This window comes from Arxiozyma heterogenica (genome assembly GCF_036370985.1).
Source record: "Arxiozyma heterogenica strain weizmannii chromosome Unknown scaffold_20, whole genome shotgun sequence".
In the NCBI taxonomy this organism is placed as follows: Eukaryota; Fungi; Ascomycota; class Saccharomycetes; order Saccharomycetales; family Saccharomycetaceae; genus Arxiozyma; species Arxiozyma heterogenica.
The window spans coordinates 79,802-93,797 of NW_027042673.1; the positions used below are offsets into that span (position 1 = coordinate 79,802).

At 32.7% G+C, this 13,996-nt stretch overlaps 7 protein-coding genes across 7 annotated transcripts; 2 read left to right on the forward strand and 5 right to left on the reverse strand.

Annotated features, from left to right (window-relative positions):
* Positions 1-346: 346 nt before the first annotated feature.
* Positions 347-1,975, reverse strand: VTS1 (Vts1p; the record flags this gene model as incomplete). The annotated part of the gene is made up of 1 exon (XM_064858911.1): positions 347-1,975. The coding sequence occupies one exon, from the start codon at positions 1,973-1,975 to the stop codon at positions 347-349; it is 1,629 nt and encodes a 542-aa protein (XP_064714127.1).
* Positions 1,976-2,518: 543 nt separating this feature from the next.
* Positions 2,519-3,205, reverse strand: HAP5 (Hap5p; the record flags this gene model as incomplete). The annotated part of the gene is made up of 1 exon (XM_064858912.1): positions 2,519-3,205. One exon carries the CDS (start codon positions 3,203-3,205, stop codon positions 2,519-2,521), a length of 687 nt encoding a protein of 228 aa, XP_064714128.1.
* A 539-nt stretch (positions 3,206-3,744) lies between these two features.
* On the forward strand, positions 3,745-4,368 carry SNX3 (Snx3p; the record flags this gene model as incomplete). Its single annotated transcript, XM_064858913.1, has 1 exon — positions 3,745-4,368. One exon carries the CDS (start codon positions 3,745-3,747, stop codon positions 4,366-4,368), a length of 624 nt encoding a protein of 207 aa, XP_064714129.1.
* A 402-nt stretch (positions 4,369-4,770) lies between these two features.
* On the forward strand, positions 4,771-6,066 carry PWA37_002341 (endoplasmic reticulum-Golgi intermediate compartment family protein; the record flags this gene model as incomplete). Its single annotated transcript, XM_064858914.1, has 1 exon — positions 4,771-6,066. One exon carries the CDS (start codon positions 4,771-4,773, stop codon positions 6,064-6,066), a length of 1,296 nt encoding a protein of 431 aa, XP_064714130.1.
* A 177-nt stretch (positions 6,067-6,243) lies between these two features.
* On the reverse strand, positions 6,244-8,064 carry CIR2 (electron-transferring-flavoprotein dehydrogenase; the record flags this gene model as incomplete). Its single annotated transcript, XM_064858915.1, has 1 exon — positions 6,244-8,064. One exon carries the CDS (start codon positions 8,062-8,064, stop codon positions 6,244-6,246), a length of 1,821 nt encoding a protein of 606 aa, XP_064714131.1.
* A 636-nt stretch (positions 8,065-8,700) lies between these two features.
* Positions 8,701-10,779, reverse strand: GDS1 (Gds1p; the record flags this gene model as incomplete). Its single annotated transcript, XM_064858916.1, has 1 exon — positions 8,701-10,779. The coding sequence occupies one exon, from the start codon at positions 10,777-10,779 to the stop codon at positions 8,701-8,703; it is 2,079 nt and encodes a 692-aa protein (XP_064714132.1).
* A 1,619-nt stretch (positions 10,780-12,398) lies between these two features.
* CLN3 (cyclin CLN3) lies at positions 12,399-13,541 on the reverse strand (the record flags this gene model as incomplete). Its single annotated transcript, XM_064858917.1, has 1 exon — positions 12,399-13,541. The coding sequence occupies one exon, from the start codon at positions 13,539-13,541 to the stop codon at positions 12,399-12,401; it is 1,143 nt and encodes a 380-aa protein (XP_064714133.1).
* Between the last annotated feature and the right edge of the window lie 455 nt (positions 13,542-13,996).

Here is a 13,996-nt window from a genome sequence, read left to right on the forward strand (position 1 = left end):
ATTTAAAAAAATTATATACAAAGATAAGCAGTGTGCTAAGTTACTGGGAAAATAAATTAAACAAAGTATCAGCAGCAGAGGTGCTAATGATAACACCTGGTTTGTATTGCTTTAGTCTTTTTCATTTTATTTTTCTTTTGATTCATTATCATATCACAAATAAACATACATATATACATATAAATTCTGAACACTCGAACATATATATGTATACTGTATAAATTATTCTTTTATAAGAATCAATTGTAAATGACAATCATTTATTTACTTTGATATGTATATCTAACAAGTTAAATTAATATATACCGAAAGTTTATTTCTACTAACTATATAATATAACTTTAATTCAATAAGCAGATTTATCTATTAAACTCTGTTCTTTGCAATCTTTAACGATATTAAACGCTTTCAGTAGTTTTCTTCTTGCTCCAAGGGCACTAACACCTTTGGCTTCCAATTCTTCATCAGTCAGATAAATTAATGTATACCACGGTAGGTTACTCAAACAATTAGAATATTTATGTAGTCTCAATGATTTTAACCAAGCTGGAATATTTTTCAATAACGATGGGTCACATAAATTTTCAGATGTCATTGAGTTATTTGTTGGAGCAACAGAATGATTATTTGTAGTAGAGCTAGAATGTCTATTATTATTATTACTGTTATTGTTATTGTTGTTGCTCACAAAGGTCATTACATTAGATTTATTATTGTTTGCATTTGAAGGAGATGAAGAAGATTCAAAAGAATGTTTTGAAGTGGTCTGTTGATATATATTTCTCTTTGTCATCAACATTCCAGGATCCACAGATTTAGATCTTTCCACATTAAATGAAGAATGCTTTCGAGATACTGGCTGTGGGGACCAAGGATGATAGGTTGAATTATTAGTATTTGTTCCACTACCACTACTATTACTATTATTATTATTATTGTTGTTGTTATTATAGTGATTGTTGGTTTTACTTTGTGTAATATGTGCTGCATTGTTAGAAGTAATAAACTGTGTCTCATTAAATAATAGAGAATCTAGTTTTGAAAATTCAGAATTGTATTGATCTTCAAGGAGAGAATTGGAAATTTTACTATTGTTGACAGTAGAGAGGGATGCGGAATCTGCAAAAGACATATTAGTATTAGGAGATTTTAGGACAGAATCTATTTTTGTTTTTGTATGGAAAAGAATGTCGTCACTCAAAACAGATAATATATTATCAATAGCTATTATCTGTTGTTGAACAGATAAATTTTTCATCCAATGATTTATACATCTGATATCCTGAAGAAATCCAGTTGTATTCGTGTCGGTAGAAAGAAATATGGGGATACTAATAGTGCCATTATCGTTTATAGATGGTACATCCAAATATTGGTTATTGAGATAAGATGGATACATTTGATCTAAGGGATAATTGGCATTAATAGATTGTTGTGGTAAAGGAGATGGAACATGTGAAGGAAGAAGAGTATTATAACTTGTATTATTATTATTATTATTATTATTACTAATGGATGTTGTATTATATGGTATGTCAATACATGGGACATAGGAAGCATGCTTAGATGCAGACGATAATGGGACTGGATATTGTATTGAAGGCAACTTAGTTGATTCATAAGTAACTTTATCTAACATATCATCAAATGAAAGCGGATTTTTAGTATTGTTGGAATTATGATTAGTATTTGTAGTATGATTATCATTACTTTTGGAGGGAAAATAAATAGAATTTTGTGATTGATTAAAAGAAGAAGAAGTCGATTTAGAAGCAGATTGTGGAGACATCAAAACTACTCCAGGGTATGCATTTCTACCAAATGGAGACTGTGACCGAAAATTATGCGAAATATTATCAGAGACACTATTATTATTATTGATGTTGTTGTTATAGTTATAGTTATCAGTAGTAGTGATACTATTTAACATATTGATTGGTGAAGTAGTAGAATTATTAACAGGAAGAATGCCCATTTCAAACTGATGAATAGATTGTAGAAAATAGAGTGAACAGACAATGAAACAGAGGACTTAGATTATAATAATCAATTTTACACAGAAACACTCACGTACAAACAAATGTTAACATTCCTCGAGGAATTCATCCGTTCTGACTTGTAGATGTACTTTTCAATGTGATCTTATCAGCATCTGCAGCCTAGTTATCATCATCATCATTATCATCATCATCGCTATTCCTCTCTCTCTATCTCTCTTTCTTATATTTTTATAAAAGATCGATGGAAAGAGCATCGATCCGAAATTTCTGGAGCAAAAAGAGAGAACAAAGAAAAAAAAATTTTTTTCCATAAAAAGAAAAAAAAAAAGAGAGGAATTAAATAAAAAAAGAAACGAGGCCCCGAAAGAGAGCGAAATAGTTTATGGTAGCGACAGTAAGGGAAGAATAGATGATAGAGAAACAAAAGTATCGACTTAACAGCAATCAATATACGTAGCCCTACATGGCTGGTGATTTCGTAGATGATTGAGATCCAGTTTAGATGGTTGCTGCATGCTTCATTGTCTTGGAACAACATCGATCAAAAAATCGAACATGTCACTTTGTTTTAGTGCCTCTGCAATGTCACCACGTTGTAGAGTACGACGCTTATGAGCTTCACTAGCACACCAAGCTCTCATTGTGACTTCAGTGATGAAAATTTCGCAAGCCTTGGCAAAGATAACCGGGGCTTCTGCGCTAATCATTCTGACTTCTTCGTCTGTCTTCATCACTTTACGTATTCTCGCAAAGGGCAAAGAGTGCGACCTAAAATCTTCCTCATGGTTAGAGCCGGGTTCGTTTATTGCTTCTATTTCATTGACCAGCTCCTGCCAGTATTGGATCATAATCTCGAGGTAGTGACCAGTCAACCCCTGACCAACATTTCTAAATACATCATAATCCTCTTCAGGTAGTTCAAAAACTTCTTCTTGACCCTGGTATTGTTGTTCTTCAATGGGGATATCAAACTTTTGTTGTGGATTTCTATGTTCTTCAAGTTGTTGTTGTTGTTGTTGAGGAATATTTACAGAAACCGTGTCTAAATTTTCTTTATTTACTGTTGTGTCTATCTGTTGTTCAGAACGAACCAATTCTATTAACAAACTGGTTTCCAAAGGAGGTGCAGGAATATCCTGAAAATTCTGGGGTTGTTGGTTCTCCTCCGAGATATTTGTTGTGTTAGCGTTGCCAGTATTATCCATGACGATATGTGTTTACTGTTTTTTTTTTTTTTTTTTTTTTTTTTTTTTATAATCTTTTACATGGAAGATTTCCTTATTGAACTGAGACACTTGCAAGTACATTCAAAAGTAGGAAGGACTCCTCTTTTCCTTCTTTTCAATCAACAGTATTCATTCTTCTCGACTGAGCCCCTTTGAATTTCTTTTCCTTTCTTCTTCTTACTTTATTTTTTTTTTCTTTTTCTTTTTTTTATTTTGTTTCCAAAAAGAAAAAAGCATTATGCAATTTTGTTAATTTTGCTGTAGAAAAGCATTGGAATACATTGAAACTATTGAACAAGAGAAAAAACATGTAGGGAGAGTGAAGTATTAGCATTAGTATTGGCATTTGTATTAATATTAGTGTGATTATGATCAAGTAATTGAATGTTTTAATTATTGTCTTTTCTTTTTTTTTCTTTCCTTTTTTTTTATATCATTTTATTTTCTGGAGGCTTGTAGAAGATTGTTCCTTCTTCTATTGCATATACGTATATTATTACCTATCTCTCTATTTACGAATGAAGCAATTTCAATCTTTCAGTACAATTGCTAAAGAGGCTCTATTAGATTCCCCTGACCTAACTGCTCGACAGAAATCAAATTCAAATAACCATGCAACAGTAACTAATACTATCACAAAACCAGCATCCACCACACTTGAATCTGATAGCGCAAAAGAACTTGATCCAAGATTGGATAATGTCATTACAAATTATAACGAAACAGAATCGTTTATTGAAGTAGATATCATTAATCCAAAGATCCATGAACCAATACCCCACAATGATGCAAGTAGTAACCATACAACATTCAATAGATTCACAGACTATGAGATTGTGACAAGAACGAATCTGCCCCAGTTTCCTAAAAGAATCAGCCATGTACGTCGTAGATATTCTGATTTCGAATTGTTTAGACATTTTCTTAAGAAAGAAATCCAACTGAATGAGAGATTGAATAAGATTAAACTACCTCATTTGCCAAGCAAATTGATCTGGCAGAACAGATTCGATCCTTCGGTAATTGAACAAAGACAGAAAGATTTGGAACAATGGATACGATTCGTTGCTGGTCATCCCTTAATTCAGACTAATTGTCCAACTTTGATTAGATTCCTACAACAGGAAAATTTCACAGGTTAATTTGAAACATATAAATACTGCATATTCAACATATATGCATTTAAATATCCATCATATATATATATATATATATATGTAGTAACGATAATGAGAATTATAAGATTATGACAACTTTTTGCACTGCCACAATTTTGAAGTTAGGGCTTTTTCTATTTTTTTGCTTTTTTTCTAATGTTTTTTCTTTTTCATCTTTTATTTTATTTTATTTTATTTTTAGCCCTTGAAGCAATATACTAATACTAACATATATATATGTAGATGAAGATTTGCAGACCGTCCCGTTTCTAATTTAGGAATATTCTCAGTAGCTTACGGTATTAGTGGCTTTTTCTTCCTTGGCTAACCCTCCTGTACTGACTTTTTGTTTTGAGACTTCTAGACACTTGAAGCACAAGTGTAAATATGGCGTTGGTATCGAAATCCAGATTAATTTCAATAGATGCATTCTATAAGGCACAGGATGATGTTAGAATTAGAACTAAGACAGGGGCATGGATGACTATCTCCTGTCTTTTTGTTACTTTCCTACTACTGTTAAACGAATGGATCCAATTCAAATCAATAATAGTTAAACCAGAATTGGTCATTGATCGTGAAAGACAATTGCCTCTAGACTTCTCAATTGATATTGTTTTCCCAAATATACCTTGTGACATATTGACTTTTGATATAATGGATGACATGGGTAACCTTCTCATTTTTAATGACAACCCAGATTCTCAGTTTGTTAAATATCGTATAAACAACATTGGTCAGGAATTGGGGGAATATAAACCTGTCTTGGCCGAGTCCTCTTCTATCAGTGATAACAATAACAAGGACAAGTCTGCATACTGTGGTTCTTGTTATGGTGCCATTGACCAGTCTGCTAACTCTCAAAAGAGTGATCCTAACGAATACATCTGTTGTCAAACGTGTTTTGAGGTTCAAAGGGCATATATATCGGCAGGTTGGGCATTCTTTGATGGTAAAAATATTGAACAGTGTGAAAGAGAAGGTTATGTCTCGTCTTTACATAAACATTTAAATGAAGGTTGTCGTTTGAAAGGTGACTCCAAATTGAAACGTATCAATGGTAATATCCATTTTGCTCCAGGTTATTCTTTCCAAAGCCTTAACGGTCATTTCCATGACACTTCTTTATACGACAGACTGAATAATATCAATTTGAATTTTAACCACATCATTAATCATTTAAGTTTTGGTCCACAAATCGCAAACATCAATAATAATAACCAAGAGCACTCATTCTTAGTCCAAAATGATAATCATAACATTCTATCTGTCGCAACATCGTCATTGGATGGCAATCAAGTGTTACCAGATTACAATTCTCATAATTATCAGTTCAATTATTTTATTAAAATTGTTCCAACAAGATATGAATATAAATATCACACAAAAAAAATCATTGAGACTGCACAATTCTCTTCATCTTTCCATTCTAAGCCTGTTACCGGTGGCATTGATTCAAATGATCCCTCTATAACTCATCAACGTGGTGGTACACCAGGTGTTTATTTTAACATCGAAATGTCCCCTTTGAAAGTTATTCAAAGAGAACAACATAAAATATCTTGGTCTGGGTTTTTCTTAAACTGTATTACCAGTATTGGTGGAGTCTTAGCAGTTGGAACTGTGTTTGATAAAATCATATATAGGGTACAAAGAAGTTATTCAACTTATAAAAATAAATAATAAAAATATTTAAAAATCTAATAAATATATCAATGAATAAATAATATGGTAATGAATAAATAAGTTTCTGATCGTTATTACTATAGGCAACGAATATTATTTTTCACTTTGTTAACATTTCATATCTAATACATCCTTTGTCTTTTTATATCAAAATTTTGATTTTCTTCGATCTTCTCAAGTAGAAGAATATTTTGGTCCATCATTACCTTCTGGTACAACCCAATTAGTGTTACCAGTAGGATCCTTGATGTCACATGTCTTACAATGAACACAATTTTGTGCATTAATCTTGAAGTTACCTTCTTCAGTGTATTCATAGACACCTGCAGGACAATATCTTTGTTCAATACCCTTCCATTGTGGCCATGATTTCTTTGCATGGCTTTCTAGATCCTGGTTTTCACCAATACGTAAATGACATGGTTCATCATGGTCATGATATGTACCAGTACGTGAAATTGAAGTCATAATATCAAAAGAAATTACATTATCTGCTTTAGGGTATTCAATCTTCTTAAAATTCTTAGCTGGTTCAGTGACTTCACCATCACTGATATATTTACCATTGTTAGTATGATGAGAGAAAGTCCATGGTACTCTTCCCTTTAAAAACATAGTATCTAATCCAGAGTACATCATACCACCATACATCCCCAGTTTAGTATTAAATGCTGGCCTGACATTGCGCACTTTATATAACTCATCCCAAATCCATGATTTCTTGATAGCAGCTTCATATGAACCTAATTCAAAAATTGATGGACCATTATCTTTTTGATTCAGAACCTCTACAACATTAGTAGAATCCAACTCAATGTTGTTCATCTCACATTCTTGAATTAAAGTATCCATGGTCTTAAATTGTCTTGCTTCCAAACCTTTAAAAATCTCTTCAGCAGCTACTATACCACTTTTCATTGCAGTATGACTACCTTTAATCTTTGGAACGTTCATGTAACCAACAGAGTCGCCCACAAGAATACCACCAGGGAAGGTCATTTTTGATGGGATGCTTTGTAAGCCTCCCTCGTTCAACGCACGAGCACCATATCCAATACATGTTCCACCCTTTAATACATTCGCATAGTATGGATGATGCTTCAGCTTTTGGAATTCTTGGTAAGGAGAGATGTATGGATTTTTATAATCTAGACCAACGACTAAACCAACTGTAACTAAGTTATCACCAAAGTGATATTGAAAACCACCACCATAGGTATTATAACTTAATGGATAACCCATAGTGTGTGAAGTATATCCGGGTTTGAATTTAGATGGATCCACCTTCCAAATTTCTTTTATACCAAGACCATAAGTTTGACCTTGGAATTTGGGGTCATTGTTTTGATACATTTTGAAATGTTTGATCAGCTGTTTAGATAAAGATCCTCTACAACCTTCAGAAAACACAGTTTGTCTAGAATGGAATTGTAAACCTTTTTCAAAGCGATCATCTCGCGGTTGGCCATTTTTATCTAAACCAAGGTCTCTTGTAGCTACACCAAGAACAGATTTTTGATCCCTATCATAGATGATATCAGAGACTGCAACACCAGGATATAATTCGACACCAAGCGCTTCTGCCTGTTCACTTAACCATTTAGTCAATTGACTCAAAGAACATATATAGTTTTTGCCTTTATTCTGTAGATCAGATGGGATAGGAACGGGTATAGACAAAGTTTTGTTAAGCAATAATTTGAAATCATCTTTTGTCACAGGTGTCAAAAGACCTTTACATGGTAAAGATTCTCCTGGAAACAATTCTTTCAAAGCTTTTGGATCAATAACGCAACCGGAAACAATATGATTACCGAAGTCAGCACTCTTTTCTAATACAACAATTCGATATTTTTTCTCTTTATCTATTTGTTTCAATTTAATAGCGGTAGCTAAACCTGCAGGTCCACCACCTACAATGCAAACATCTACTAATTCAACAAAACGTGGGATGTTAGCAACACTGCTATAGTGTCTTCGCAAAAGAGAAAACATTATAACGAATTACTTTTATAATTATAATATCAAATATTTTTGCCCTAATTTCTAATGGCAAAAGCTCAGGCAGTTTTAAAGAATGACTAAAACAGTAGATATGCTAGAATTGAGGGTTAATTTCAGTACGGAAGGAATATTCTTGACAGATCCATTTTTCCTGTATTTACATTGTATTTCAATTATATATATTTACAATCTATAAATTCACAGAAAAGAAACAGGAAATAAAGTTAAAAGAAGGAAATTCCTCGAGGATTTAAAGAACAATAGAAAAAATGTGACTTTAAAGGAAATGGATAACTCGTTTCTATCATTTTTCACGATAAAAGACGGAGTCAACTAACTTTTATTGTGGATTGTATGGGTGTTTTAGAATAAAGTTTTTGTGTATTTCGCTTAGTTATCAATATTATTAATCACCAGTATCACTCATAGTATAACGCTGGGATTATACCATAAAATATTGTGGAATCAATAACTGCTCAATGGCATTGTCAAAAGTCATATTCAAATAGTCCAAATACATAGGTATAACACAATTATATAAAATAGTGTGACAATATGGGGAGAGAAAGTTACATGTTGAATGTTATGCATACAATTAGCAGGCTATATAACAATTAGTCTTGAACACTAAAACATACTATCCAAGTCGTCTATTGAAATTGACTCTGGTTTACTAATGTCCCTTGTCAAGAATCCACTTCTAACCATATTGATCCAATACTCTTCTTTATGTTTTTGTTCCTGACTTTCATCGTTGTAATTGTTATTATCATTGGCAGTTGTATCACTACCTAAAGTGACAGTGCCACCGTTGTTTTTCTCAGCTAGTTTACTTTGACTTCTAGAATTTAATATAGGAGTCTGTAGTGTTAATAGCTGATGGATATTGGTGGATGAATTGTTTGGAGTAGAAAAATTACTTCTTGGTAAATATTTTGATATTCTTGGTGCTGCAGCTACAGCAGTGATATAATTACTTTCACTACGGTCAGAATTCGTAGGAATGTTTATCAATCCGTTTCCGTTACCACTGCCATTACTTTTATCATTGTTTATCGTGGCAACTGTAGACACGATTGTGGATTGAGAATCTGTGGCCATACTTTGATTTGTTGAAATGGAACTATTAGAACTATATGAAGAATCTATATTTGAAGTCTTTGGTCTCTTATTTGGAGATTTTATACTATCATTATTTTTTTTGTTATTTTTGTTTGTCACTCCTATCGTGGTCATATCATTAGCTGCTCTCTTTTTTGTATTTCCTTGAGAACCATTTTTCTTATTGGATTTCATAGCTTCATTAAAACTCATATTTTCATTATCATGGATATTATTAATCAAAATGTTGTTATTTTGGTCATAGTTCATATTGATATTATTGTGATTATCTTCATGAGATGTATTATTTAAAGTAGCAGAAACAGGTGATGTGGAATATGGAATATTAAATTCTGGAGGAAACGTAAAATTTAAATTATTAGCTTGTCTATAATTATAATTTGTGGCATCAAAACTTGTAAGATCGACATTTTGCGGTATATTATTGAATGAAGTAATCAAATTATTATTATTATTATTGTTGTTGTTCTTACCATTATTACTGTTCTTTTTGTTCGACTTATCGTTGTTGTTATTTTTATCGGTTGATGTCGTTATAATATTAGCAGCCATTTGTTTTTTCAATTTACTAGCCACTAATTGGGCTTGTTCTTTATAATCTGGGGCCAATATACCTCTATAGATATATAACATCCTTCTTGGAGAAGCGGCAGACCATTCCCTAGAAATAGCATAAATCAAAGTCTTTTCCCCCTTTTCGATTTTTTTAACGTAAGCATTCAATTTTGCAGATATTAGATTTGACAATTTTGTAGATAAATTCGACATCTCGGGATGTTTTATCAGCAAGTAATCACATAACTGTTTCACTGTCATACCATTTTGTTCAGGATCCATCTCATACAATATAATGAATACAGCAAATAGAACATCATCGTCGAACTGCGTCTTGTCTTCAACAGGTCTTGGTCTTTCGCCTGTTACGGGGATCAGCTTAGAGATTTCAACAATTGGATTGTTTAGAGGATTATTAGAAACTGCAGCCTTTGTGTTGTTTGATTTTTTTGAAGTGCTAGAAGAGCTAGAAGAGCTAGTGACGGTTGTTGAAGTAGTTGCAGATATACTGTTTATATTATTTGTTGTTGACAAAGATAGAGAGTTTTTATTTGGACCTGCCGATGAGGTAGAGGTAGGGGTTGTCTGTGCGGTTGTGTTAAGATGAGTCATTACATCGTTCATGGTGTTTTCACTTACAGGTGGGTTGATATCATTGATATTTACGATATCTGACCCTGAGGAAAGACTGTTATTTATTTCTGGAATATTATTAACACTATTGGAACCGGCTGTAGTTGTATTAGCCATTTTATTGGTGATGTTACTGATTGGAGATATTATACTGCTATTATTATTAGTAGTAGTAGTGGTGGTACTGTTGCTATTGCTACTACTGTTATTGTTGGTAGTAGTAGTAGTACCAAAAGCAGAAGAAGGAGTGGTGCTATTATTAGGTGAATTAGAGGTCATTGAACCTGCCAATGAAGGAGTCATACTAAATTGAAAGATTGGCGATGTTGAATTATGCAAGATATCATTTTTACCGTTATCCAGTAAATTTAATGGTCTAGAGTTTGTTAAAGCCATATTTTCATAAATGGAAGAATCTAGAAGAGTGTAACCAGGTCTAAATATATATGCACTTTTTTTTGTTAAAATAAAAAAAAAGGACGATGTTCCAATGAAAGAGGTGAAGAAAAACAAAAGGGTGTCTCTTATGAGATTAAAAATATGTATATGTATGATATATGTACGTACGTATTGTCAATCTCTGATTTATTGTTCTAACTAAAGAGATTAAGGTAATCCCCAAACTTCAGGCACAGTATATGCGGGCAATATAAAACGCACTTCTCAATACAGCAACCGTTGACAGAAACAATAGAACACGTAACCAAAAAAGTAGGAATCACTCTATTTTCAGCGAAGAAAAATGTTGTTCAATTTTCTCTTCCCCTATTTTCTGTTTTAGTCTTACTTGTAATGAAGACAACAAAGAAAAAAAAAGTCCAAAGGGTAGAAAATACCAAGATAGTTACACAAGGAAAAAGAAAAAACAATGCAAAGAAAGAATTGGAACATAAAACTCCGAAACCCCTGACGTATGAAAAGAAAAGGGCGAGAAGAGAGATGAAGAGGTGTAAGGCTGTTGTGAAAGTAAAACCAGATTGACGGCAGCTCTGAAAGCCAAAAAAAAAAAAATAGAAAAGAAATGAGAACATCCGGAGGAAAAGCTGTAGGGTTAACAAACAATTATAATATAAACTGTTAACAGAGAGAGAAAAATGATGGAACCAGAACACCAAGAGAAGTCCAAGCTGTAAATAGATGGACGGAAGAAAGACAAGAAGCGAAGACGTGGACTCGAAAACATAAATTAAAGATAAAAAAAAAAAGAAGTATACAAACACTGATTAATCTTACCTTGAAAGTTAGTAGAACAGATACAAACTTGGACGCCTGTCTAAAAGACACCTAGCTACTACGACTTGAAACCACTCACGGTACGACCTGTTTTCTATCAAAAAACAAAGAATGAGGTCTACAATTTCCTGTTATAAAGCGCTAGGGCTTCCATCTCTTGAGTGGGAAAGGATCGACTTGCAAAGAGCACTTTAGAATCGGTGGAAATCTCAGCCAACGAGGGCCATTATAGAGCACATCTGATTACCAAAAAGTCATAGGATTAGGGGCTTGGAGGTGGAGAGGGGAGAACATAGCTGATTCTACTTTGGTAAAAAGGAATGGTTTGTGAGTCCTCTTGGTTGGACTTGGCTTTCTCCTGTCTGTAAGCTTTCTTTCATTAGATTCTAGAAAGGGTTACCTAAAGCAAAAGCAAATGCGTGTTCCTTGAAGAAAGCTATTCTTTCAATTCTTTCTGGACTGAACTTTATCTTCTCCTAGAAACGCTTCTCAAGAAAATCTGTGAATTTTTCTGATAATATAAGTTTCACAAATTAAACGTACAGTTCATTCTAAAAAGGGAAAGTAACTCAAACAGCAAAAAAAATAAAACGTAAAACTTCCCAAGACTGTTTTTGTTTTTTTTTAGTTTTTTACAATAAACATCCGTACATCTGTAGATATATATATATATATATCACATACATATCCATACACAATGAGGTGTAAGGTTTTTTGATTTTCAAAAAAAATTGTTTTTATCTTTTTTTTTTGTTTTTTTCCGACAGGATTATTATTTATTACTATATCCGTACACGCTTTGTTGGTATTGTGTCAGAATCAAGATTGGCACGTTTTTCAGTGTCACAAAATGGTTTTTTCTTTGTTTTCTCTTGTGAGGACAAGTTACTTGGTGTAGTTGGTGTCATAGGCAATTTATAATTGACTGTATTGGATGCTTGTTTTGTAGTTGTAGATTGTGGTGATGTTGTCGTGGCTGATGCGTCAGTAATTTCTCCAGAAACATGAACTTTTCCAGTTTGATCTATGAAATAATCCTTCAGGATAGTAAATAAAATGTTCTGTTTGTATTTCAAACGTACACTAACCGGGAATTCAAAATTTGTTGCAAATAAATATTTTCTAATCTTGTTAAATATAGAGATATCGTAGTCGTTACGAAAATGGGTTGTGTCAGGTGGGCATAATTTTTTTTGTTCATAACTGAAACGGTTGATAACCAGTGCGATCTGGAAAGTACATTTTGCGATTTCTTGTAAATCATATTGCATCGATAAATGGATATCAAATAAGCATAATTCGCAAATAATTAGCATCCAAATCTTGATACTATTTATATCGTTTCCTAGTTCTTGCAAGTGAGGAAACAGTAACGCATCGATATAAGTGTCATAGGTGTTACTTGATTGGATGTTCCATCCAAGGTTACTTAGAATGATAAATTCCAGGGAACAGATTTCTTTCGAATCGTATCTGTACTGGGTCAATTGGGTCAGTTGAGATATGGTGGGGGCACGCCTTTTCAAGTCGTGGAACTTAGACGCAATCCAAAGTGAGACAATAGCGATCAATTTATAGTTATAATCTTTGATGATGTAATTAGATGAGATTCTATCCATAATAGATATGGATTGGAATAGAGTTGGAGTAGAAAGTTTCAATTTCAGATGATATGTGATCAACGAGTCGATCATGCGAGACCTCAATCTGGAGTCGATGTGCGGCTGATCCAAAAAATTTTGCAAATTTAATTGGCATGGCGATGGCAGGAAGTTTTGGTTTGTGAATACATCTTTAGATAGATATTCTGTTATTGAATTTTGGTGGATTGATAATTCGTGATTAATTAGATTTTGGTTGGAAGATTTTATGGAACTGATCTCGGCTCTTTTCATGGCTAAATTAAATAAATTTGGTAAGGCCATTTTCCAAAGATGATAAAAAGAACAAAAGGGAAGGAGAAGGTATTAGAGAAATGCAATTAAATAATATGATAATGAATAATGAATAAATAAAGAAATAAAAAAGATGCGAATAGAGGAAAAAAAAAAGGAGAAGGATGAGGGATGTGGGAATGTTAAAATAAGAAAGGTTAAAATCGTTAAAAATTAGATGCAATCAAACAGAATTATGCAAAATAGCGGTAATATATGCAGAAGACAAATAAATGGATGGAGAGGATAGAATGGATAAAAAAAAAAAAGAAAAATGAATGATGTGTTATGAATAAGGTATAATTTTTTTTTTGTTTTTTCAATATGCAAATGAGATGTTTTAATAAGTTAGTTTTTTTTTGATAATATACATGTATATATACCAAGTATATGTATGTATATGTATTCTAACCTAACAAAAACTGATCTAATGCATTGAAATTGGT